Source organism: Salmo salar, chromosome ssa20 (assembly GCF_905237065.1).
Source record: "Salmo salar chromosome ssa20, Ssal_v3.1, whole genome shotgun sequence".
Lineage (NCBI taxonomy): Eukaryota > Metazoa > Chordata > Actinopteri > Salmoniformes > Salmonidae > Salmo > Salmo salar.
The window spans coordinates 42,633,070-42,660,411 of record NC_059461.1 but is presented as its reverse complement, the minus strand read 5'-3'; the positions used below and the strand labels follow the sequence as shown (position 1 = coordinate 42,660,411).

General features: G+C 49.7%; 1 protein-coding gene across 1 annotated transcript in view; it reads left to right on the top strand.

The window, feature by feature from the left end:
• LOC106580631 (whirlin) overlaps positions 1 to 27,342 on the top strand; it is an 83,680-nt gene that overhangs the window by 32,401 nt on the left and 23,937 nt on the right. Inside the window, exons 2-4 of the mRNA XM_045703371.1 lie at positions 1,064 to 1,261; positions 2,790 to 2,915; positions 14,877 to 15,103. Coding sequence (XP_045559327.1) covers positions 1,064 to 1,261; positions 2,790 to 2,915; positions 14,877 to 15,103 — 551 coding nt within the window. The remainder of the gene's footprint in view (positions 1 to 1,063; positions 1,262 to 2,789; positions 2,916 to 14,876; positions 15,104 to 27,342) is intronic.

Sequence of the window (27,342 nt, the reverse complement as noted above, 5' to 3'; positions counted from 1 at the left end):
CCTCCCACGCTGCTGCACTACAAACACCCCTGTCATCTTCCTCCCACGCTGCTGTATTACAAACACCCCTGTCTTCTTCCTCCCATGCTGCTGTACTACAAACAACACCCCTGTCATCCTCCTCCCACGCTGCTGTATTACAAACACCCCTGTCATCTTCCTCCCACGCTGCTGCACTACAAACACCCCTGTCATCTTCCTCCCACGCTGCTGTATTACAAACACCCCTGTCTTCTTCCTCCCATGCTGCTGTACTACAAACAACACCCCTGTCATCCTCCTCCCACGCTGCTGTATTACAAACACCCCTGTCATCTTCCTCCCATGCTGCTGTCCTACAAACAACACCCTTGTCTCCCTCTTCCCACACTGCTGTACTACAAACAACACCCCTGTCTTCATCCTCCCACGCTGCTGTACTACAAACAACACCCCTGTCACCTTCCTCCCACGCTGCTGTATTACAAACAACACCCCTGTCAACTTCCTCCCATCCTGCTGTATTACAAACACCCCTGTCATCATCCTCCCATGCTGCTGTATTACAAACACCCCTGTTATATTACTCCCACGCTGCTGTACTACAAACACCCCTGTCATTTTCCTCCCATGCTGCTGTCTTACAAACAACACCCCTGTCATCTTCCTCCCACGGTGCTGTACTACAAACAACACCCCTGTCATCTTCCTCCCACACTGCGGTACTACAAACAACACCCCAGTCATCTTTCTCCCACGCTGCTGTACTACGAACAACACCCCAGTCATCTTTCTCCCACGCTGCTGTACTACAAACAACACTCCAGTCATCTTTCTCCCACGCTGCTGTACTACAAACAACACCCCAGTCATCTTTCTCCCACGCTGCTGTACTACAAACAACACTCCAGTCATCTTTCTCCCACGCTACTGTACTACATGTCATGTGTGGTACCGTGTGTCTGATGTATACTGTCGTGTTGTTGTTGCTGACTCTGACATGCCCAAATTCAATTGCCCTTTGCGATGAATAAAGTGTTTCTAACTGAACTGAATTTAATCCCTTCCCCTGTCCTCCATGCAGGTCCTGAAAGGCTGTAAGAAGCTGGCCATGTCAGTGTGTTCAGTGGGTCGGATCCCCGGGGGGTATGTCACCAACAACATTTATGCCTGGGTGGATCCTCATGGCCGCAGTGTGTCCCCTCCCTCCGACCTGGAGCAGCAAAGCACCCTGGGACCACAACAAAGCCAGAGACGTACAGGACATACACAGGAGAAGACAGTGAGTGGATTGAATACCTCAGAGAATGTAAAATACATTTTCTCTCAGTTGTTTCAATATGGCTGACATATGGGTCAAATGGCCACTCATGTTTGACAACAAACAACTAATAGAGGGGGTGAACATGAGAAGGAGGAGGAGAAGGAGAAGGGGGGCAGAAATCGATGTGGAGCCTCACTGAGCACTCCATATACCCAGGTTGCATTAAAATGGCACCCTATTCCCTATGAAGTGCACTACTTTTGAACAGAACCCCATGGGCCCTGGTAGTGATCTATGTAGCGAATAAGGTTCCATTTGGGACGCAGACCATCCCTGCCCTGTGCACTCCTTTGCTCTGTCCAGTACCTCTCTCATCTATTGATGTGAGACTGCATCGTCAGCGCCACAGACCAGGCAGGCAGCCAGGGGTACGGTACACAGCTTTACACAGCACTACAGATTTAAAAGTAAACTACGAGGACAGCCAAACACAGCCCAAGGATCTTAAAAACAGATTTACTTTTACTAAATAAACTGTGGGAACAGTAGAGGGTACAGGGCTAACTTAATCACTAAATGAACTGTGGGAACAGTAGAGGGTTACGGGACTAACTTAATCACTAAGTAAACTGTGGGAACAGTAGAGGGTACAGGGCTAACTTAATCACTAAGTAAACTGTGGGAACAGTAAAGGGTACAGGGCTAACTTAATCACTAAGTAAACTGTGGGAACAGTAGAAGATTACGGGGCTAACTAAAACTGTGGGAACATTAGAGGGGTATGGGGGATAACTAAAACTGTGGGAACATTAGAGGGGTATGGGGGCTAACTAAAACTGTGGGAACATTAGAGAGGTATGGGGGCTAACTAAAACTGTGGGAATATTAGAGGGGTATGGGGGCTAACTAAAACTGTGGGAACATTAGAGGGGTATGGGGACTAATTAAAACTGTGGGAACATTAGAGGGGTATGGGGGCTAACTTCATCATGGTTCAATAACTGGTTATTTTCCCCTGTATTTGGGTGAGATTAATATGTCATTAAATTGACAGTGATATCGTCTCTCTGGATGTGGGCCGTTTGCGTCTTAAATGGCATCCTATTCGCTATATACCATTGTGCACTACTTTTGACCTGGGTCTTTATCCCTGGTCAAAAGTAGTACACTCTGTAGGAAATGGGATGTTGCTTGGGACGAAGCCCCTGTTAGTACTATACCTCAGCCCAGACCCCAGGCCCCCATACAGGGTATGATGATGTGTTGCTAATCTTGAGGCGGAGCCAAGGGGCATGAATCTCTGCCAATGGAGAGTCAGGTCTTTAATTTGGGACTCCTCCCTCTGGGCATCAAGCCTCATGTGTAGGAGGGATTGGTTGATGTTACCTCTGCACCTTTGATATAAACAGTAATTTGTAAAGAAAGGTGCTCTGACAATCTTTATGTTGCGTTCTTCAAATAATTGGGTGCCATTTGGGACGCACATCATGTCACTTACCACTGTCACTTCCTGTCTGGTGACTGCCCCCTCTGTCTGTCCCTGAAGGTAAACCTGAACCTGGACGACGGTCTCTCTCTGGGCCTGATGATCAGGGGAGGGGCGGAGTATGGCCTGGGGATCTACATCACTGGGGTAGACCCCGGTTCAGCTGCAGACCACGGGGCACTCAAGGTATTAACCGATTATTACCATCCATATCCTTTTGAAATTGTTTCACCCCATCACAGCGAATAAAACACAACCACAAGGTTCAGACGCCGTGAAGCAGAGGGGGGAAGAGTCTTCTGTGGTCTATCTTGCTGTGTCGAAACCTGGCAGACACTTTTTAACTGACAAAAATATAATATGTACAAAAGGGTCGGTCATTGCATTCTTTAGTCTGCTGCTTTTTTCAACTCAGATGACTGAGGCAGGACTAGTGTGCTTGTAAACAGCATGACTGAATCATGGCACCATAGTATCATGGCATAGTTGGGTTCGAAATAGATCTTGCAGGCATCAAGGATTTTTAAGCCTTGAGACAATTGAGACATGGATTGTGAGGGTAAATGGGCGCACCAGTTTGTGTCAAGAACTGCAACACTGCTGGGGTTTTCACGCTCAACAGTTTCCCGTGAGTATCAAGAATGGTCCACCACCCAAAGGACATCCAGCCAACTTGACACAACTGTGGGAAGCAGTGGAGTCAACATGGGCCGGTATCGCTGTGGAACGCTTTCGACACCTTGTACCTCCATGCCCAGACAAATTGAGGCTGTTCTGAGGGCAAATGGGGGGGGGAGTACAACACAGCCCTCAGCTCTTCATATCTCTGTCAAAGAAACACTGCCAAAATGTCAAGCGCATCTTATTCAATCTTTCAAGAGACCAGGCTTAGATTTAGAAAAAGTATTGAAAGGATAGAGAGCGTATCTTTTTTCACTGAGACTGACAATCAGAGTTTACACACCATTTCTTTTACCACTACATCACTGCATGCGATGGAATGACATGGATCCCTCCTAAAACCATCCAATTAGACACAGGTTAATGTTCTGTAACCTGTTGGCTATACATGGATGAAGTGATGCATAGCCCTGTGTAAGGCTTGAGCGTTGTGGGAGAGGAATCAGACGCGGGAAGCAGCGATATCGGGTAATGGCTTTTAATGAGCCCAACGGTGAAAACACAAGCCACCCCAAATAGCAATATGAGCGCACACAAAACAAAGTGCCCCAAACACAGGAGACAAACACAGTCGGCGCAAAAACACGCACTAGCGCAAAACACCAACAGCATATACACAAGCAATACAAAATGAGAAACAATCCCGCACAAAGAGCATGCGGGCTAACTAGCTAATATTGCCCTGCTAATCAACCAAACTGAGGACAGGTGCAAACAATAACAGAAAGGGGGGGAAAACAAAAGGAATCAGTGGTAGCTAGTAGGCCGGTGACGACGACTGCCGAGCGCCACCCGAGCAGGAGGGGGCGCCACCTTCAGTGGGAGTCGTGACAGTACCCCCCCCTGACGCGCGGCTCCTGCAGCGCGCCGACACCGGCCTCGAGAGCGACCCGGAGGGCGAGGCGCAGAGCGATCTGGACGGAGGCGATGGAAATCCTTCAACATGGATGGGTCCAAGACGTCCTCCGCCGATACCCAGCACCTCTCCTCCGGGCCGTACCCCTCCCAGTCCACGAGGTACTGCAGGCCCATCACCCGGCATCTCGAGTCCAGAATGGCCCGTATGCTGTACGCCGGGGACCCCCGATGTCCAGAGGGGGCGGAGGGACCTCCGGCACATCACCTTCCTGTAGGGGACAAGCTACCACCGGCCTGAGGAGAGACACATGAAATGAGGGGTTAATACGGTAATAGGAAGGGAGTTGTAACCTATAACACACCTCATTTATCCTCCTCAGGACTTTGAAGGGCCCCACACACTGCGGCCCCAGCTTCCGGCAGGGCAAACGGAGGGGCAGGTTCCGGGTCGAGAGCCAGACCCTGTCCCCCGGTACGAACACGGGGGCCTCACTGTGGTGGTGGTCAGCACTCCACTTCTGCCGTTCACTGGCTTGCTTCAGGGATTCCTGGACGGCTCTCCAGGTCTCCTTGGAGCGCTGTACCCATTCCTCCACCGCAGGAGCCTTGGTCTGGCTCTGGTGCCATGGTGCCAGGACCGGCTGGTAACCCAAAACACACTGAAAGGGTGACAGGTTAGTGGAGGAGTGACGAACTGAGTTCTGGGCTAACTTCGCCCAAGGAATGTACCTCGCCCACTCCCCTGGCCGGTCCTGGCAATACGACCGCAGAAACCTGCCCACCTCCTGGTTCACCCTCTCCGCCTGCCCATTACTCTCGGGGTGATAACTGGAGGTCAAACTGACCGAGACCCTCAGACGCTCCATAAAAGCCTTCCAGATCCTGGATGTGAACTGGGAACCTCGATCAGAGACAATGTCCTCCGGCACCCTGTAGTGCCGGAAGACGTGGGTAAATAGGGCCTCCGCAGTCTGCAGGGCCGTAGGGAGACCGGGCAACGGGAGGAGACGGCAGGACTTTAAAAACTGATCCACAACCACCAGGATTGTAGTGCTCCCCTGAGACGGGGGAGATCTGTCAGGAAGTCTACTGACAGGTGCGACCATGGCTGTTGTGGAATGGAGAGGGGCTGTAACTTCCCTCTCGGGAGATGCCTAGGAGCCTTACTCTGGGCGCACACTGAACAGGAAGAGACATAGAACCTCACGTCCTTAGCCAAGGTGGGCCACCAGTACTTCCCCCTGAGACCCCGCGCCGTCCTCGCCACACCAGGATGACCCGAAGAGGGTAGAGTGTGAGCCCACTGAATCAACTGATCACGGACACCGAGCAGCACGTACATGTGACCCACGGGACACTGTGAAGGCGCTGGTTCCAATACTAACGCCCGCTCGATGTCCGAGTCCACCTCCTATACCACCGGTGCCACCAGCCTAGAAGCTGGAATGATGGGAGTCGGATCGATGGGCCGGTCCTCCGTGTCATAGAGACGGGACAGCGCGTCGGCCCTTCAGGTTCAGGGAGCCTGGCCTATAGGAAATAGTGAACCTAAAACGGGTGAAGAACATGGCCCACCTTGCCTGACGCGGATTCAGTCTCCTAGCTGCCCGGATATACTCCAGATTCTGATGGTCGGTCCAGATGAGAAAGGGGTGCTTAGCCCCCTCAAGCCAGTGTCGCCACACCCTCAAGGCTTTTACCACCGCTAACAACTCCCTGTCCCCCACATCATAGTTACGCTCCGCCGAACTGAGCTTCTTGGAAAAGAAAGCATAGGGGCGGAGTTTCGGTGGCGTACCCGAGCGCTGTGATAGCACGGCCCCCACCCCAGCCTCGGATGCGTCCACCTCCACTATGAATGCTAGAGAGGGGTCCGGGTGTGCCAACACGGGTGCTTCGGTGAACAGCACCTTCAACCTCTTGAAGGCTCCATCCGCCTCAGTCGACCATCGCAAACGCACCGCCCCCCCCTTCAGCAGTGAGGTAATGGGAGCCACTACCTGGCCAAAACCCCGGATAAACCTCCGGTAGTAATTGGCAAACCCTAAGAACCGCTGCACCTCCTTCACCGTGGTTGGGTCGGCCAATTACGCACGGCCTTAACGCGGTCACACTCCATCACCACCCCCGTGGTGGAAATGCGATAACCCAGGAAGGAGACGGCTCGTTTGGAGAACACACACTTCTCAGCCTTGACGTATAGGTCATGCTCCAGCAGTCTCCCAAGCACCTTGCGTACCAGGGACACATGCGCGGCGCGGGTGGCGGAATATATCAGAATATCATCGATATAGACAACCACGCCCTGCCCATGCAGGTCCCTGAGAATCTCGTCTACAAAGGATTGAAAGACGGCTGGTGCATTCTTTAACCCATACGGCATGACGAGGTACTCATAATGGCCCGATGTGGTACTAAATGCGGTTTTCCACTCGTCTCCATCCTTAATACGCACCAGGTTATACGCGCTCCTGAGATCCAGTTTTGTGAAGAATCTTGCTCCGTGAAATGATTCCACCGCCGTAGCGATGAGAGGTAGCGTGTAACTAAACCCCACCGTGATAGCATTTAGACCTCTGTAATCAATGCACGGACGCAGACCTCCCTCCCTTTTCTTCACAAAAAAGAAACTCGAGGAGACGGGTGAGATGGAGGGCCGAATGTACCCCTGTCCCAGAGATTCCGTGACATATGTCTCCATAGCCACCGTCTCCTCCTGTGACAAGGGGTACACGTGACTCTTGGGAAGCGCAGCGTAAACCTGCAGATCTATCGCACAATCCCCCTGTCGATGAGGTGATAATTTGGTCACACTCTTTTTACAAAAAGCAATCGCCAAATCGGTGTGTTCAGGGAGAATGCGCACGGTGGACACCTGGTCTGGACTCCACCGACGTGGCACCTATGGAAACTCCTAGACACCTCCCTGAACACTCCTCTGACCACCCCTGGAGAACACCCTGTTTAAGAACACGTGACCAACAGGGGGTTCTGGGTGAGTTTGGTGCTGACTCACCTGGGGTGACCGAGAAGTGTTCTGCCTGCCCTTTCGACTCCCAGATTGATTGAGCCACCTCCTCTGGTACCCCTCGGCATGGCCCCCCCCTAACTCCATAGGAGTAGGGGCGGGGGTGCACGGAGGTGGAACGGACAGGACCCTTTCCGAACGCCCGCGGGCAGCCAGCAGATTGTCCAGTCGGATAGACATGTCGATGAGCTCATTGAGAGACAAAGCGGTGTCCTGACAAGCTAGCTCCCTGCGGACGTCCGCCCGGAAACTATACCTGTAATGGTCTATCAGGGCCCTGTCGTTCCACCCCGCCCCAGCAGCCAAGGTCCTGAACTCCACCGCGAAGTCCTGCGCGCTCCTCGTCTCCTGCCTGAGGTGGAACAGCCGCTCACCCGCCACTCTTCCGTCTGGTAGGTGTTCGAACACGGCCCGAAAGCGGCGGGGGAACTCTGGATAGTGATCCCTCGCCGAGTCCGGACCATTCCAGACTGCATTGGCCTACTCCAGAGCTTGGCCCGTCAGGCAGGAAACGAGGGCACTCACGCTCTCCTCCCCCGAGGGAGCAGGTCTGACGGTGGCCAGGTACAGCTCAAGTTGGAGCAGAAATCCCTGGCACCCAGCCGTCGCTCGATCATACTCCCTCGGGAGCGCCACACGAAGCCCGCCGGAGCCAGACGCAGTGGGAGGCGGAGGTGGGTGCGTCGGAGGAGCCGGAGGTGGAGAGAGGAGACCACTCCTCTCCCAACGGTCCATCCTCTCCATCATCTGGTCCATCGCAGATCCAATTCGGTGGAGGACTGACGTATGATGGAGCACGTGTTCCTCCATCGAGGGAAGGGGGTTGGCAGCTGCTCCTGCTGACTCCATAGTGGTGCGGGATTCTGTAAGGCTTGAGCATTGTGGGAGAGGAATCAGACGCAGGAAGCAGCGATATCAGCATAATGGCTTTTAATGAGCCCAACGGCGAAAACACAAGCCACCCCAAATAGCAATATGAGCGCATACAAAACAAAGTGCCCCAAACACAGTCGGTGCAAAAACACGCACTAGCGCAAAACACCAACAGCGTATACACAAGCAATACAAAATGAGAAACAATCCCGCACAAAGAGCAGGCGGGCCGAATAGCTAATATAGCCCTGCTAATCAACCCAACTGAGGACAGGTGCAAACAATAACAGAAAGGGGGGGAAAACAAAAGGAATCAGTGGCAGCTAGTAGGCCGGTGACGACAACTGCCGAGCGCCACCCGAGCAGGAGGGGGCGCCACCTTCAGTGGGAGTCGTGACACCCTGTGAATGATGTGTTAGAGAAATACTTTTGAGAAGCAGGGACATACAACGTTACCTTGGTCAAGCTGACTGAATGCTGTGCTCATGTCTTGATATCTGCAGTGAACCAGCATGTGAGCTAGTGAGGTCAGGCTGGTTTAATGAGGCTAATTCAATGTTGCTCTTTGGATTCATTACCTTTTCTGGAGTTATTTTGCAGATGCTAAGAGAAACCTCTCCTCTCCTGTCCTGTCCACTCCTCTCCTGTCCTTTCGTGTCCTGTCCACTCCTCTCCTGTCCTCTCCTGTCCACTTCTCTGCTGTCCTGTCCTCTCCTGTCCACTCCTCTCCTGTCCTCTCCTGTCCTCTCCTCTCCTGTCCACTCCTCTCCTGTCCTCTCCTGTCCACTACTCTCCTGTCCACTCCTCTCCTGTCCACTCCTCTCCTGTCCACTACTCTCCTGTCCATTACTCTCCTGTCCACTACTCTCCTGTCCTCTCCTGTCCTCTCCTCTCCTGTCATGTCCACTCCTCTCCTGTCCTCTCCTGTCCACTCATCTCCTGTCCTCTCCTGTCCTGTCCACTCCTCTCCTGTCTTTCCTCTCCTGTTCTCTCCTGTACTGTCCACTCCTGTCCTGTCCACTCCTCTCCTGTCATGTCCACTCTTCTCCTGTCCTCTCCTGTCTACTCCTCTCCTGTCCACTCCTCTCCTGTCCTGTCCACTCCTCTCCCGTCCTCTCCTGTCCTGTCCTCTCCTGTCCACTCCTCTCCTGTCCTGTCCACCACTCTCCTGTCCTCTCCTGTCCTCTCCACTTCTCTCCTGTCCACTCCTCTCCTGTCCTCTCCTCTCCTGTCCTGTCCTGTCATGTCCACTCCTCTCCTCTCCTCTCCTCTCCTGTCCTGTCCTGTCCTCTCCTGTCCTGTCCTGTCCACTCCTCTCCACTCCTCTCCTCTCCTGTCCACCCTCTCCTGTCCACTCCTTTCCTGTCCTCTCCTCTCCTGTCCACTCCTGTCCTCTCCACTACTCTCCTGTCCACTACTCTCCTGTCCACTACTCTCCTGTCCTCTCCTGTCCACTCCTGTCCTCTCCTGTCCTCTCCTCTCCTGTCCACTCCTTTCCTTTCCACTCCTGTCCTCTCCACTACTCTCCTGTCCACTCCTCTCCACTACTGTCCTGTCCTGTCCTCTCCTCTCCTCTCCTGTCCTGTCCTCTCCTATCATGTCCACTCCCCTCCTGTCCTCTCCTGTCCACTTCTCTGCTGTCCTGTCCTCTCCTGTCCACTCCTCTCCTGTCCTCTCCTGTCCTCTCCTCTCCTGTCCACTCCTCTCCTGTCCTCTCCTGTCCACTACTCTCCTGTCCACTCCTCTCCTGTCCACTCCTCTCCTGTCCACTACTCTCCTGTCCATTACTCTCCTGTCCACTACTCTCCTGTCCTCTCCTGTCCTCTCCTCTCCTGTCATGTCCACTCCTCTCCTGTCCTCTCCTGTCCACTCATCTCCTGTCCTCTCCTGTCCTGTCCACTCCTCTCCTGTCTTTCCTCTCCTGTTCTCTCCTGTACTGTCCACTCCTGTCCTGTCCACTCCTCTCCTGTCATGTCCACTCTTCTCCTGTCCTCTCCTGTCTACTCCTCTCCTGTCCACTCCTCTCCTGTCCTGTCCACTCCTCTCCCGTCCTCTCCTGTCCTGTCCTCTCCTGTCCACTCCTCTCCTGTCCTGTCCACCACTCTCCTGTCCTCTCCTGTCCTCTCCACTTCTCTCCTGTCCACTCCTCTCCTGTCCTCTCCTCTCCTGTCCTGTCCTGTCATGTCCACTCCTCTCCTCTCCTCTCCTCTCCTGTCCTGTCCTGTCCTCTCCTGTCCTGTCCACTCCTCTCCACTCCTCTCCTCTCCTGTCCACCCTCTCCTGTCCACTCCTTTCCTGTCCTCTCCTCTCCTGTCCACTCCTGTCCTCTCCACTACTCTCCTGTCCACTACTCTCCTGTCCACTACTCTCCTGTCCTCTCCTGTCCACTCCTGTCCTCTCCTGTCCTCTCCTCTCCTGTCCACTCCTTTCCTTTCCACTCCTGTCCTCTCCACTACTCTCCTGTCCACTCCTCTCCACTACTGTCCTGTCCTGTCCTCTCCTCTCCTCTCCTGTCCTGTCCTCTCCTATCATGTCCACTCCCCTCCTGTCCTCTCCTCTCCTGTCCTCTCCTGTCCACTCCTCTCCTGTCCTCTCCTCTCCTGTCCACTCCCGTTCACTCCTATCCTGTCCACTCCTGTCCACTCCTCTCCTGTCCATTCCTGTCCTGTCCTCTCCTGTCCTCTCCTTTCCTGTCCTCTCCTGTCCTGTCCTCTCCTGTCCTGTCCTGTCCTCTCCTGTCCTCTCCTCTCCTCTCCTGTCCTCTCCACTCTTCTCCTGTCCTGTCTTTTCCTGTCCTGTCCTCTCCTGTCCTGTCCTCTCCTGGCCTCTGACAGGGGGTAAACTAAACTCCACTAAATACATGATATTAGTCATCCTATCACTGAGGAACAATAAGACACCGTCAAACCGTCCAGGTGTCAGCCCTGTAACGAGGACCTCTATTAGCCAATCTGGATCCAGCTGTTGTCTGTGGGACGATGTGACAGATGATCGTGCGTCTGTCCCATCTGTGTGCCCTGACATGGGCTTTAATTAGTGTCGTTCCCCCATGGGGATTAGACCAGCCTCCAGCCCTTCCATTACCTTTTCTTTCAACAGGCCAGCCCACTGATGTGTCTGTCTGTCGCTTCTCATCCACAGATAAGCACTCTTTGGCTAGCAACGGGACAGGACACTCTGAAAAATAACATTTATTGTCTTTGGGAGATTGTCCATTTGCTCTACTGGTCTCCTCCATGGCTACTCTCTCAGGCCAACTGGAAACACACCATCTAAAGTCAGCCAACTGTCTTGGCTGCCCAAAATAGCAGCTTGCCCTTTTACTCTGCATTGATCTCTCTCTCTCTCTCTCTCTCTCTCTCTCTCTCTCTCTCTCTCTCTCTCTCTCTCTCTCTCTCTCTCTCTCTGAGAAAGGACAAGAACATTGTGTGTGGAAAATTGCTCCTCTCCTCTCAATCTCGTCTGACTCATAACCATTTTATTTCACACTTCGTCTCGGATGATCAATGAAACGCCACTTGGAAATGATGGTTCAATATATCTACTTTGAGCATTTGAGTTACAGTATGCTGGAGGGGTCCCATATTGTCACAGAGTAAGCATTACAGAGGCAGGAGGGTTTGAGGCGACACAGACCGTGGGTATGTCCCAAAAAGCACCCTAGTGGGGCTCCCGAGTGGTGCAGTGGTCTAAGGCAGTGCATCTCAGTGCTAGAGGCGTCACTGCAGACACATTGGTTCAGCGGTCTAAGGCAGTGCATCTCAGTGCTAGAGGCGTCACTACAGACATCCTGGTTCAGGGGTAGGTCGTCATTGTAAATAAGAATTGACTTGCAACTGACTTGCCTAGTTAAAAAAAAATATATATTTTACCTTTATTTAACTAGGCAAGTCAGTTAAGAACAAATTCTTATTTTCAATGACAGCCTAGGAACAGTGGGTTAACTGCCTTGTTCATGGGCAGAACAACAGATTTGTACCTTGTCAGCTCGGGGATTCGATCTTGCAACCTTTCGGTTACTAGTCCAACACTCTAACCACTAGGCTACGCTGCCGCGTAAAGGTTAAATAAAAAAATGAAATAAAAACACTCTCCCCTCCAGTGGCTGAAGAGACCTCGGCTGGGGGGTGTAAATCAGGACCTCTCACCCTCCCTCCAGTGGCTGAAGAGACCTCGGCTGGGGGGTGTAAATCAGGACCTCTCACCCTCCCCTCCAGTGGCAGAAGAGACCTCGGCTGGGGGGTGTAAATCAGGACCTCTCACCCTCCCTCCAGTGGCTGAAGAGACCTCGGCTGGGGGTGTAAATCAGGACCTCTCACCCTCCCCTCCAGTGGCTGAAGAGACCTCGGCTGGGGGGGTGTAAATCAGGACCTCTCACCCTCCCTCCAGTGGCTGAAGAGACCTCGGCTGGGGGGTGTAAATCAGGACCTCTCACCCTCCCCTCCAGTGGCTGAAGAGACCTCGGCTGGGGGGTGTAAATCAGGACCTCTCACCCTCCCTCCAGTGGCTGAAGAGACCTCGGCTGGGGGGTGTAAATCAGGACCTCTCACCCTCCCCACCAGTGGCTGAAGAGACCTCAGCTGGGGGGTGTAAATCAGGACCTCTCACCCTCCCCTCCAGTGGCTGAAGAGACCTCGGCTGGGGGGTGTAAATCAGGACCTCTCACCCTCCCTCCAGTGGCTGAAGAGACCTCGGCTGGGGGGTGTAAATCAGGACCTCTCACCCTCCCTCCAGTGGCTGAAGAGACCTCGGCTGGGGGGTGTAAATCAGGACCTCTCACCCTCCCTCCAGTGGCTGAAGAGACCTCGGCTGGGGGGTGTAAATCAGGACCTCTCACCCTCCCCTCCAGTGGCTGAAGAGACCTCGGCTGGGGCGTGTAAATCAGGACCTCTCACCCTCCCTCCCATCCCTCCCTCCACTTCAATGAGTTATGGAGGTTCACTCAAGCTGATTCTTCCTCTGAAAGTAAATGCATTAGTGATAGGAGGGAGGGAGAGAGAGGAGAGGAGATGTCAATAACTAATTTCTCCCTTTACTTACTCTTGTGGAAAGAGAATAGGCCAATTGAAGAGGTTCAGTAATGCCATTGTGTCTCCTGAGCTTCTCCTGTGTTTGTCAGATTCTCAGTTCTCTTTTATTTCATGCTAGACTAACTCACAGTCCTTCAATATGTTTTATGTCTGCTGGATAGGATAGAGAGATAAACATGTATCTGGGTGGGAGCTAGACCACCCCGGACCACTCACTTGACCAACTCATTCTAACGCTCTGAGATGACCAGTATAAGACATGAGAAATGGAAAAACAACATTCATACACTCCAATGTATATAGAAGTTGTTTCATTGTGAATTTAATTTCTATTAAATACTAGTCACGTTACATAATGTGACGATCGTCAAAATGAGTAGACCAAGGTGCAGCGTGGTACGTGTTCATATTTCAATTTTTTTATTAAACTCAAAACACGAAATAACAAACAAAACAAACCAAACCAAACCCACAAACATTCTGCAGGCTTCACTGAGCAGTACAAAAACAAGATCCCACACTGAAGGAGGGGAAAAGGGCTGCCTAAGTATGATTCCCAATCAGAGACAACGACAGACAGCTGCCTCTGATTAGGAACCATACTCGGCTCAACACAAAGAAATAGAAAACATAGAATGGAACATAGAAATGCAACAACCTAGATTGCCCACCCCATATCACACCCTGACCTAACCAAACTAGAGGAAATAAAACGTCTCTCTAAGGTCAGGGCGTGACACATATTGATACTACAGATTACTATTGTATCCCCTGTAGATCAGTAGATCATGTTTTCCTTACTAATTGTTATTAAGCTAAAATCAAAGCGTAACTGCTTCTCATGAATGTGGAACAGGAAGAATAGGAAAGGGCATAAAACAAAGAAGAGCTTTGATTGTAAATCACCACGTCTGTCAAGTGTTTTGTTTGTGCATTAGAAGAATGAATAGGCTGGGAGATAATAACCATTGATTGTTTTCCCCCAGTGTTGTGTGTTATGAATGATGTTCCTTCTATAGATTTGGCCTCTTACTGTCAGTGATATCCTCCTTTCAGCATTTTCTGTTTTTATTACTAACCATAGATTGATCCTACTCGGTTTAAGTCAATCAAACTGAATTGCTGTCTTTCCCTAGTAGTTCCTTAGCCTGGTGAAACCAGCCTAATCTTGCAAAAGCTCACATGCTGTTTCACTTTACGTATCAAGTGAAACGAACGGTGAGCAAAGCGGTCATTCTGCTTGACCAGGCTGGTATCTCTTGCTCCCATGGTGAAATAAAACCACAGATTGTTTCCAGAATAATAAGTGTGTGTGTGAGGGCAGTAGTTAGTCTACAATGAAACTGCGTAGCCTACACATCGCTGTGGCGGGTTTGAGTGCACTAAGTTCTGCTTCAGTGTACTTTGTGTTATTGTCTGAACCTTGAGCTGCAGCTCTCAGAATGTCTGCTCTGCTCTATCCTAAATACTGTCCTGGGCTTGACTGTTGGAAAACTGTTCAAGACTATCAGGAAAAGCCATGGCACTTTTGTGTGGGTGTACTTGTGTGTGTGTGTGTGTGTGTGCGTGCGTGCGTGCGTGCGTGCGTGCCTGCGTGCGTGTGTGTGTGTCAGTGTCTGTGTGAATACACACCCTCTCTCTACCAGTACACCCACCCTCTCCTCTTTGTCTGTTCAGGTGGGCGACCAGTTGCTGGAGGTGAATGGGCGGAGCTTCGTGGCCATCCCCCATGACGAGGCGGTGAGGATCCTGAAGACGAGTCGTCACCTGCTGGTGAAGGTGAGGGACGTTGGCCGCGTGCCCCATGCCCGCACCGTGGTGGACCAGACCAAATGGATCAGCAGCCCCACCCCCCCTAGCCCACCGCCCATAACAGAGAGCACCGCCAGCCCAGCCGCTTCACGGTGAGTTAGCGGCCATAACAGAGAGCACCGCCAGCCCAGCTGCTACACAGTGAGTTAGCGCCCATAACAGAGAGCACCGCCAGCCCAGCCGCTACACAGTGAGTAAGCGCCCATAACAGAGAGCACCGCCAGCCCAGCCGCTACACAGTGAGTTAGCGCCCATAACAGAGAGCACCGCCAGCCCAGCCGCTACACAGTGAGTTAGCGCCCATAACAGAGAGCACCGCCAGCCCAGCCGCTACACAGTGAGTTAGCGCCCATAACAGAGAGCACCGCCAGCCCAGCCGCTACACAGTGAGTTAGCGCCCATAACAGAGAGCACCGCCAGCCCAGCCGCTACACAGTGAGTTAGCGGCCATAACAGAGAACACCGCCAGCACAGCCGCTACACAGTGAGTTAGCGGCCATAACAGACAGCACCGCCAGCCCAGCCGCTACACAGTGAGTTAGCGGCCATAACAGAGAGCACCGCCAGCCTAGCCACTACACGGTGAGTTAGCGAAAACAGGCACAACATTGTCAAAAGGGCAATCTCTATGGCTGTGTCCCAAAAGGCACCCTATTCCCTATATAGTGCACTACTTTTGACCAGAGCCCTATGGACCATTGGAGATGCATCCTATGAGAGTTTGATGATATCTTTGTTTTCAGTGAAAAAGTCATGCTGAAGGACTAATGAAAGCTCCTTCCTCTGTTTATGTTAAATTCCCTTTAAAAACCAAACGTCCTTGGAATGTACAATCCACAGTGGCCTCGATGTTTCATCTTTAATGTAACAGAGATGTAGTATATTTGACGCTTTGAAAATGAACATGGAATGATATTTCTATTCAATCAGTAATTTCTGCTTTGAGCAGAAATAATGTCTTAGGGCATTCATGTCTGCGGTGACATGAAGATTAGCAACTGAATGTAATATTTTTCAATTACAAGCCAGCCCCCATAGAAGCAATATATAGAATGATCACGTAACAAAGTAACATAATGAAATTACCATTGAATTTCTGACCAATATCATTATTCTTCTACAGCTGTCAATGTCTTCTCATGTGACTGACTGACTAATGTGAGGCAGAATACGTCCAGCTCATTGTTGGAGGAGACTAAGGTTCCTTCCCTCTGGGTTTGACAGTGATGTGGCAGGCTGCTCAGTTCCACGGAGCGGTCTCTCTCTCCCTCCTTTCCTTTGTCTTTCTTTCTTTCTCTCCCTCCTTCCCTCGGTCTCTTTCTCCCTCGGTCTCTCGCTCTGTCCCCCCTTCTGTCTGTCTGTCTGTCTGTCTGTCTGTCTGTCTGTCTGTCTGTCTGTCTGTCTGTCTGTCTGTCTGTCTGTCTGTCTGTCTGTCTGTCTGTCTGTCTGTCTGTCTGTCTGTCTGTCTGTCTGTCTGTCTGTCTGTCTGTCTGTCTATCTGTCTCTCTCTCCTTCCTTCAATCTGTCTATCTATCTGTCTCTCTCTCCATCCTTCCCTCTGTCTATCTATCTGTCTACCTGTTTGTCTCTCCCTCCTTCCCTCTGTCTATCTGTCTACCTGTCTGTCTCTCCCTTCTTCCCTCTGTCTATTTATCTGTCTGTCTCTCCCTCCTTCCCTCTGTCAGTCACTAGCTCTAATGGAGGACGGTTGATTGAGAGCCCTAGAAGGTATACATTTCTCTTCAGCTCCTTTAGAAATCAAGCAAGTGGCTTTAAGTCCTACACTTCATTAAACGCACGTTGCTTGCGAACCACCCAGTTCCCTACATAGTGCACTACTTTTGAGCAAGGCCCTGTGTAGAGAATAGGGTACCATTTGGGGTCCATCTGTAGGCTTCCTAGGGAGCTCTGCCGCCAGGTCTCCCTGGGTTGCTGTTGTTCTCATGGCCAGACCATACACATTTCAAAGTCAGTTGTGTTTGGGTGTTTGTGTTATTGTAAAATGGGTTCTGTTAGTGGTTCATTATGGGAGCATCTTTTATGTTCTACTGTTTTTGTTGCAGGCCATCTTCAGCGCGGGCTACACCTGTATTAGGAAAGGTAAGTCCAATTCTACTCTCCAATACTTCCCCCAGTTGTGTCAAGTTGTCTGGATGTCCATTGGGTGGTGGACCATTCTTGATACACACAGGAAAATATTGAGTGTGAAAAACCCAGCAGTGTTGCAGTTCTTGACACAAACTGGTGCACCTGGCACCCACTACCATACCCCGTTTAAAGACACAAATCTTTTGTCTTGCCCATTCACCCTCTGAATGGCACACATACACAATACATGTCTCAATTGTCTCAAGGCTTAAAAATCCTTCTTTAACCTGTCTCCTCCCCTTCATCTACATTGATTGAAGTGGATTTAACAAGAGACATCACTAAGGGATCATAGCTTTCACCTGGATTCACCTGGTCAGGCAAGAGCAGTTGTCCTAAATGTTTTGTACACTCAGTGTATACCTAAGCAATAAGGCCCAAGGGGGTGCGGTATATCGCCAATATACCACAGCTAAGGGCTGTTCTTATGCATGACACAACCTGGATACAGCCCTTAGTCGTGGTATATTGGCTAGATACCAGAAACTCACAAGGTACCTTATTGCTATTATAAACTTGTTACCAATGTAATTAGAGCAGTAAAAATAAATGTTGTCATACCTGTGGTATACGGTCTGATATACCACGACTGTCAGCCAATCAGCATGCAGGGCTTGAACCACCCAGTTGATAGTCTATCCTGTACTACTTGATACTACTATATCCTCATTGACACATAGAACTTGAATATCAGAGGGTTGACCACAACTCACCACACTAAAGGCCTTTTAGACTGCTAGTTCACTATCTTCAGATTCAGTCTTCATCTGCTAGAACCATTAACCTCAGCATCATACATGAACTGCACAGGTTGCATCCCAAAAGTAGCGCACTATTAGGGCATAGTGTGCTATATGGGATGCAGAGAAAGGGAAAGCAGTGTGATTTACTGGAAGAGAAGAGAGAGAAGTATTTTGCAGCCCTTTGGATTGGAAAATCAATACTGCAGATTGTATCCAACCATGAAGAGCTGTGACTCAAATTATGGGGCTGGCTCTATGCTGACTCACTGTTTTATGCTGTTGTCACCATTAAGGTGGAACTTAAGAAACCATGAAGGGTTGCATACTCTACGTATAGCGTTTTACTGTTTTACAGTTAAGAGTAGCTCACCCCTGCTTTGCTTCTCTCTCTCTCTATTTCCTAACAACTGAGACACTGAAGTGAAGAGGAAATTCAACAATTGTCCTTTATAATTCTGGCCTTTTTCACAGGCTGAAAAGTGTTGGTTTTAGCAGTAAGGAAGCCTTTTTATCAAGATCCCCTGTCCTCCAAGAGTTGCTAAATTTCCTCTTTACTTCAGTGGAACATCCATGACCTCATCGTTAGCTGGACACACTGATCGATTCTTCAAGGGACGGGAAGTGACAGCCTGGCCAGATGCCATCACCATGGCGACACAAAGTCAGCTCTCGTCAATAAAAGAGGGAAGAGGGAATAGAGGAAGAGCACAGACTGTCCTTCGTTAGCGGTCCATAATTAATTGAAGGGGAACACTGAGCATCTAATCACATGATCGGGGAAATGCTGCATTCCCCATTCACCCATCCATCACTGTCATAAAACCTCAAACCTCATTAGCATTCACTATCACTAAGTTTAAAACTGAGAAATGCAATCCAACAGATGACGTGGAATTGATACAGGTTACAGCAATATGACCTTTAGGCGAAGCACTGTATTTGTCAGCTGAGATACAGTATGTAGATTGAGTTGATCCATTTCTTTGGAGACCCTGAGGTTCTCATCCAGTGAACTTGATGGTTGAGCAAGTCAATGCTCTAAGCTTCAATGTTATTATGCTGGTTTGTCTGGGCCCCTTATCTGTGGGTCGGCCCCACGTTCGGAGCGTTCCCCTTGCTTCTGGGAAATGTAGTTTTGGCGGTCGGCCATTTTGTGATCTGTAGTTCTGATCAGGGTGGCCATTTTAGTGAGAGGGCAGAGCCCGTTTATTTTTTTTACATTTATTATTTTATTTTTTATTTTATTTATTTATTTTTTAAGGGGTGGATCAGCTTAGTATTGCGGAAAAATTGTTGCTTCCATCAATGTAATTGTCTGCATCATTTTCAATCCCCCATATATTTTTTGGGGTAAATATATATACATACACATATGCATACATATACACACTTATATAGACATACATACTTTTTTTAGAATATACCTTTATTATTCACCGCAAACCATACCACCCTTCCCCCAATTGGAGTAAACTAATAAACAATAACACTTAGGCTTCTACCTTCTGTTTATACATCTTATACACATTTTACAGACACAATCTATTTTACAATAGTTATATTTTGTTTTTAGTCCTTCCTCTATTTCTGATGTCCATCCAGTTTGATTTCTATTTGTAACTGTGTTATTTCACAACATTTCTGAACCTATATACATTTTACAGACCCCGATGTTTTACATTGGTTATCTTGCTATTCAAATCAAATAAAATTTTATTGGTCACATACACATGGTTAGCAGATGTTAATGTGAGTGTAGCAAAATGCTTGTGCTTCTAGTTCCAACCATGCAGTAATATCTAACAAGTAATCTAACCTAAATATTTCACAACAACTACCTTATACACACAAGTGTAAAGGAATGACTAAGAATATGTACATATAAATATATGGATGAGCGATGGCCGAAAAGCATTGGCAAGATGCAGTAGATGGTATAGAGTACAGTATATACATATGAGATGAGTAATGTAGGGTATGCAAACATTATATAAAGTGGCATTGTTTAAAGTGACTAGTGGTACATTTATTACATCCAATTTTTTATTATTAAGTGGCTAGAGATTTGAGTCAGTATGTTGGCAGCAGCCACTCAATGATAGTGATGGCTGTTTAACAGTCTGATGGCCTTGAGATAGAAGCTGTTTTTCAGTCTCTCGGTCCCAGCTTTGATGCACCTGTACTGACCTCGCCTTCTGGATGATAGCGGGGTGAACAGGCAGTGGCTCGGGTGGTTGTTGTCCTTGATGATCTTTTTGGCCTTCCTGTGACATCGGGTGGTGTAGGTGTCCTGGAGGGCAGGTAGTTTGCCCCCGGTGATGCGTTGTGCAGACCTCACTACCCTCTGGAGAGCGTTACGGTTGTGGGCGGAGCAGTTGCCGTACCAGGCCGTCTCGTCGTTGTTGGTAATCAAGCCTACCACTGTAGTGTCGTCTGCAGACTTGATGATTGAGTTGGAGGTGTGCATGGCCACGCAGTCATGGGTGAACAAGGAGTACAGGAGAGGGCTGAGAATGCACCCTTCTGGGGCCCCAGTGTTGAGGATCAGCGGGGTGGAGATGCTGTTTCAACCTTCACCACCTGGGGGCATCTCGTCAGAAAGTCCAGGACCCAGTTGCACAGGGTGGGGTCGAGACCCAGGGTCTCGAGCTTAATGATGAGTTTGGAGGGTACTATGGTGTTAAATGCTGAGCTGTAATCGATGAACCAAATTCTTACATAGTTATTCCTCTTGTCCAGATGGGTTAGGGCAGTGTGCAGTGTGATTACGATTGCGTCGTCTGTGGATCTATTGGGGCGGTAAGCAAATTGGAGTGGGTCTAGGGTGTCAGGTAGGGTGGAGGTGATATGATCCTTGACTAGTGTCTCAAAGCACTTCATGATGACGGAAGTGAGTGCTACAGGGCGATAGTCGTTTATCTCAAGTACCTTAGCTTTCTTGGGAACAGGAACAATGGTGGCCCTCTTGAAGCATGTGGGAACAGCAGACTGGGATAGGGTTTGATTGAATATGTCCGTAAACAAACCAGCCAGCTGGTCTGCACATGCTCTGAGGATGCGGCTAGGGATGTCGTCTGGGCCGGCAGCCTTGCGATGGTTAACACGTTTACATTTTTTACTCACGTTGGCTGCGGTGAAGGAGAGCCCGCAGGTTAGCGGGCCGTGTAGCGGGCCGTGTCAGTGGCACTGTATTGTCCTCAAAGCGAGCAAAGAGGCTGTTTAGTTTGTCTGGGAGCAAGACATCGGGGTCCGCGACGGGGCTGGTTTTCTTTTTGTAGTCCGTGATTGACTGTAAACCCTGCCACATACCTCTCGTGTCTGAGCCGTTGAATTGCGACTCTACTTTGTCTCTATACTGACGCTTAGCTTGTTTGATTGCCTTGCGGAGGGAATAGCTACACTGTATTCGGTCAATTTTCTGGTCGCCTTGCCCTAATTAAAAGCAGTGGTTCGCGCTTTCTTTTTCTTTTTGAAGCGTGGAATCAGATTGGTTGGACCAGCATTGAACAGCCCTGAGCACGGGCGTTTCCTGTTTTAGTTGCTGTCTATAGGGTGGGAGCAACAAAATGGAGTCGTGGTCAGATTTGCCGAAAGGAGGGCGAGGGAGGGCTTTGTATGCGTTGTGGAAGTTAGAGTAACAATGATCCAGGATTTTGCCAGCCAGGGTCGCGCATTCGATATGCTGATGAAATTTAGGGAGCCTTTATTTCAGATTAGCCCTGTTAAAATCCCCAGCTACAATAAATGCAGCCTCGGGATATGTGGTTTCCAGTTTACATAGGGTCCAATGAAGTTCTTTCAGGGCCATCGATGTGTCTGCTTGGGGGGGATATACACGACTGTGATTATAATTGAAGAGAATTCTCTAGGTAGATAATGCGGTCGGCATTTGATTGTAAGGAATTCTAGGTCAGGTGAACAAAAGGACTTGAGTTCCTGTATGTTGTTATGATCACACCACGACTCATAAGGCATCATAAGGCATACACCCCCGCCCTTCTTCTTACCAGAGAGATGTTTGTTTCTGTCGGCGCGATGCATGAAGAAACCAGGTGGCTGTACCGACTCGCATGCATGCATGTGTATGTGTGTGTGTGTGTGTGTGTGTGTGTGTGTGTGTGTGTGTGTGTGTGTGTGTGTGTGTGTGTGTGTGTGTGTGTGTGTGTGTGTGTGTGTGTGTGTCTAGGGCCCTCAGAAGGGATTTGTTCCGGTCAGGACAGACTGCTCTTCAAGGTTATGACTTTAAATGCAGTTTGAGTTCTGGCAGCCAGAGAGAGGCTAATGGCCCCTGAACCAATATCACACCCACACTCTCAGACACACACACACACCAATCTCTCACACCGTCTCCCACATCAGCAGGAGGAGAGAACAGCCTATGCTGCTGCCCATTGAGGAGCGAGGACTCATGATCAATAAGAATTCTTCCTAACTCACAACAACTGTGAAATGATACAAGTACTAGAAACACATACCTTGTCTGTACTTCTAATATAGACCAACACATTCAAACAAGCAGCAATCAATCGCTTCTTAAAAGTGTTGTCTCATCTTGTGAACATTGCAGCTTTGTTTCCAAAGAGGGACATCCTTTGTTAGGATGTGTCCCAAATGACACCCTATTCTCTATATAGTCTACTACTTTTGAACAGAGCCAACAGTGAATAGGGTGCCATTTATGACACAAACTCATTGTCCCTAATGCATTCAGTCATCTGGCCTTAGGTTGTTGAAACGGCACTCTGACCTGTAATAAATCAACATGCCCTCACCACCCATCTCCAATCACACAGCTCATTACTTGCAGACCGACAAAAGCCACAGACTTTGGACTCATTCCTGATGAATAGATGTTCAAATTGAATGATGTTGTTGTAAGCATTCTGTTGGCCTTTTACTGTCTACAATGACAATGGAGGAAAGAAAGAGAGATAGATAGAGAGAGAGGTAGAGAGGGGGAGAGAGGGAGAGACATTGATGATGCTGAAAAAAATGTATCCACAGTGTTCACTGTCCTTATCCTGCTGCAGCAAACTAGCAGTGTTTTCTCCAAAGTGTTCACTGTCCTTCGTCCTGCTGTATCAGACTAGCAGTGTTTTCTCCACAGTGTTCACTGTCATTCATCCTGCTGTATCAGACTAGCAGTGTTTTCTCCACAGTGTTCCCTATCCTTCATCCTGCTGCAGCAAACTAGCAGTGTTTTCTCCACAGTGTTCCCTGTCCTTCATCCTGCTGTAGCAGACTAGAAGTGTGTTCTCCAGTGTTCCCTGTCCTTCATCCTGCTGTATCAGACTAGCAGTGTTTTCTCCACAGTGTTCCCTGTTGTTCATTTTTATTTATTTTTGTTTCACCTTTATTTAACCAGGTAGGCTAGTTGAGAACACTTTCTAATTTACAACTGCGACATGGCCAATATAAAGCAAAGCAGTTCGATATAAACAGCAACAAAGAGTTACACATGGAATAAACAAACATACAGTCAATAACACAATAGGGGGAAAAAAAGTCTATATACAGTGTGTGCAAATGAGGTAAGATAAGGGAGGTAAGGCAATAAATAGGCCATAGTGGCGAAATAATTTCAATTTAGCAACACTGGAGTGATAGATGTGCAGAAGATGAATTTGCAAGTAGAGATACTGGGGTGCAACGGAGAAAAAAAATAACAGTATGGGGATGAGGTAGTTGGATGGGCTATTTACAGACGGGCTATGTACAGGTGCAGTGATTTGTGAGCTGCTCTGACAGCTGGTGCTTAAAGTTGTGAGGGAGATATGAGTCTCCAGCTTCAGTGATTTTTGCAATTCGTTCCACCCAGTGGCAGCAGAGAACTGGAAGGAAAGGCGGCCAAAGTAGGAATTGGCTTTGGGGGTGACCATTGAAATATACCTGCTGGAGCACGTGCTATGGGTGGGTGCTGCTATGGTGACCAGTGAGCTGAGATAAGGTGGGGCTTTACCTAGAAAAGACATATAGATGACCTGGAGCCAGTGGGTTTGGCGACGAATATGAAGCGAGGGCCAGCCAACGAGAGTATACAGGTCGCAGTGGTGGGTTGTATATGGGGCTTTGGTGACAAAACGGATGGCACTGTGATAGACTGCATCCAATTTGCTGAGTAGAGTGTTGGAGGCTATTTTGTAAATGACATCGCTGAAGTCAAGGATCGGTAGGATGGTCAGTTTTACGAGGGTATGTTTGGCAGCATGAGTGAAGGATGTTTGTTGCAAAATAGTAAACCGATTCTAGATTTAATTTTGGATTGGAGATGCTTAATGTGAGTCTGGAAGGAGAGTTTACAGTCTAACCAGACACCTAGATATTTGTAGATGTCCACATATTCTAAGTCAGAACCGTCCAGAGTAGTGATGCTGTACGAGCTGGCAGGTGCTGGTAGCAATCGGTTGAAGAGCATACATTTAGTTTTACTTGCATTTAAGAGCAGTTGGAGGCCACGGAAGGAGAGTTGTATGGCATTGAATCTCGTCTGGAGGTTAGTTAACACAGTGTCCAAAGAAGTGCCAGAAGTATACAGAATGGTGTCGTCTGCGTAGAGGTGGATCAGAGAATCACCAGCAGCAAGAGCGACATCATTGATGTATACAGAGAAAAGTGTCGGCCCGAGAATTGAACCCAGTGGCACCCCCATAGAGACTGCTAGAGGTCCGGACAACAGGCCCTCCGATTTGGCACACTGAACTCTGTCTGAGAAGTAGTTGGTGAACCAAGCGATGCAGTCATTTGAGAAACCAAGGCTGTTTACTCTGCCGATAAAAATGTGGTGATTGACAGAGTCGAAAGCCTTGGCCAGGTCTATGAATACAGCTGCACAGTATTGTCACTTATCGTTGGAGGTTATGATATTGTTTAGGACCTTGAGCGTGGCTGAGGTGCACCCATGACCAGCTCGGAAACCAGATTGCATAGCGGAGAAGGTACGGTGGGATTCGAAATGGTCGGTGATCTGTTTGTTAACTTGGCTTTCGAAGACCTTAGAAAGGCAGGGTAGGATAGATATAAGTCTGTAGCAGTTTGGGTCTAGAGTGTCAAATCAAATCAAAGTTTATTTCTCATGTGTGCTGAATACAACAGGTGTGTAAGGGCTGTCTGAGGAAGTGGACCAAAATGCAGCAGAGTTAGTGTTCATCATCATTTAATTCAAAAAAGATCACTGGAACACTACAAAACAAGAAAATACTGACAGCTCAACAGTACTGACAGCATAACACACTGAACAGAAACAATTACCCACAAACCCAAAGAAAAACACACACTACTATATAGGACTCCCAATCAAAGGCAACTCAACACACCTGCCTTCAATTGGGAGTCCAACCTCAATTAACTAAACATAGAAAAACAAAAACGCTGCCACGTCCTGACCAAAACTAATACAATTATGCCCTCTGCTGGTCAGGATGTGACAGTACCCCCCCCTAAAGGTGCAGACCCCGGAATGCACCTTAAAAAAGAAAACACAAAAATCCCAAATACCCCAACAAAACCAATAAACAATACCCCCTAAACAATAAGGGAGGGAAGGGAGGGTGGCTGCCATCAACGACGGCACTGTGCTACACCCCCCCTCCCCAACCCACCTATATAGGAGGCGGCTCTGGTGCTGGACGTGGACCTCACTCCACCTTCGGCGTCGCCCACTTCGGTGGCGCCGATAGCTGCGCCGGGCAGACGGGCCACTCGGGCTGACCCTGGCAGACGGACCACTCGGGCTGGGCCGGAGGACAGGCGGGCCACTCGGGCTGGGCCGGAGGACAGGCGGGGCACCCTGGCAGACCCGGCAAGTCAGGGCGCCCTGGCAGACCCGGCAAGTCGGGCCGCCCTGGCAGACCCGGGCAGTTGGGCCGCTCTGGCAGACCCGGGCAGTCGGGCCGCTCTGGCAGACCCGGGCAGTCGGGCGGCTCTGGCGACTCCTGACTGGCAGGCGGCTCTGGCGACTCCTGACTGGCGGGCGGCTCTGGCAACTCCTGACTGGCGGGCGGCTCTGGCGACTCCTGACTGGCGGGCGGCTCTGGCGACTCCTGACTGGCGGGCGGCTCTGGCGACTCCTGACTGGTGGGCGGCTCTGGCGACTCTTGACTGGCGGGCAGCTCTGGCAGCTCCTAACTGGCGAGGCTGGGCTGACGCACTAGACGCCTGATGCGTGGGGCTGGTACTGGACGTGCCAGCCTGGAGACACGCACCTCCATGCTAGTGCGTATAGCGGGAAACACCGGACCGTAGAGGCGCACTGGCGGTCTTGAGCGCAGGGTTGGCATCACCCCTTCAGGCTCGATGCTTACTTCGCCCTGGCACATGCGGGCGCTGGTACTGTGCTTACCGGCCTGAAAATCCCAGGCCTCACCACAGCCCCAACCCCAAAGCACGGGACCTGTCTAGTCTGTTTCAGCCTAAACAGGGTACGGAGAGCTGGCATGGGGCTCCATCCTCGCCCCGTCAAACAGCCCTTGTGCCCCCCCAAAAATAATTATTGGGGCTGCCTCTCGGGTTCCCTTATCCACTGTGTTCCCCAGTCCTCGCCAGCATTCCTCCGCTGCTTGGTCCTGTTGTGGTGGGTAATTCTGTAAGGGCTGTCTGAGGAAGTGGACCAAAATGCAGCAGAGTTAGTGTTCATCATCATTTAATTCAAAAAAGATCACTGGAACACTACAAAACAAGAAAATACCGACAGCTCAACAGTACTGACAGCATAACACACTGAACAGAAACAATTACCCACAACCCCAAAGAAAAACACACACTACTATATATACTGCTCAAAAAAATAAAGGGAACACTTAAACAACACATCCTAGATCTGAATGAAAGAAATAATCTTATTAAATACTTTTTCTTTACATAGTTGAATGTGCTGACAACAAAATCACACAAAAATAATCAATGGAAATCCAATTTATCAACCCATGGAGGTCTGGATTTAGAGTCACACTCAGAATTAAAGTGGAAAACCACACTACAGGCTGATCCAACTTTGATGTAATGTCCTTAAAACAAGTCAAAATGAGGCTCAGTAGTGTGTGTGGCCTCCACGTGCCTGTATGACCTCCCTACAATGCCTGGGCATGCTCCTGATGAGGTGACGGATGGTCTCCTGAGGGATCTCCTCCCAGACCTGGACTAAAGCATCCGCCAACTCCTGGACAGTCTGTGGTGCAACATGGCGTTGGTGGATGGAGCGAGACATGATGTCCCAGATGTGCTCAGTTGGATTCAGGTCTGGGGAACGGGCGGGCCAGTCCATAGCATCAATGCCTTCCTCTTGCAGGAACTGCTGACACACTCCAGCCACATGAGGTCTAGCATTGTCTTGCATTAGGAGGAACCCAGGGCCAACCGCACCAGCATATGGTCTCACAAGGGGTCTGAGGATCTCATCTCAGTACCTAATGGCAGTCAGGCTACCTCTGGCGAGCACATGGAGG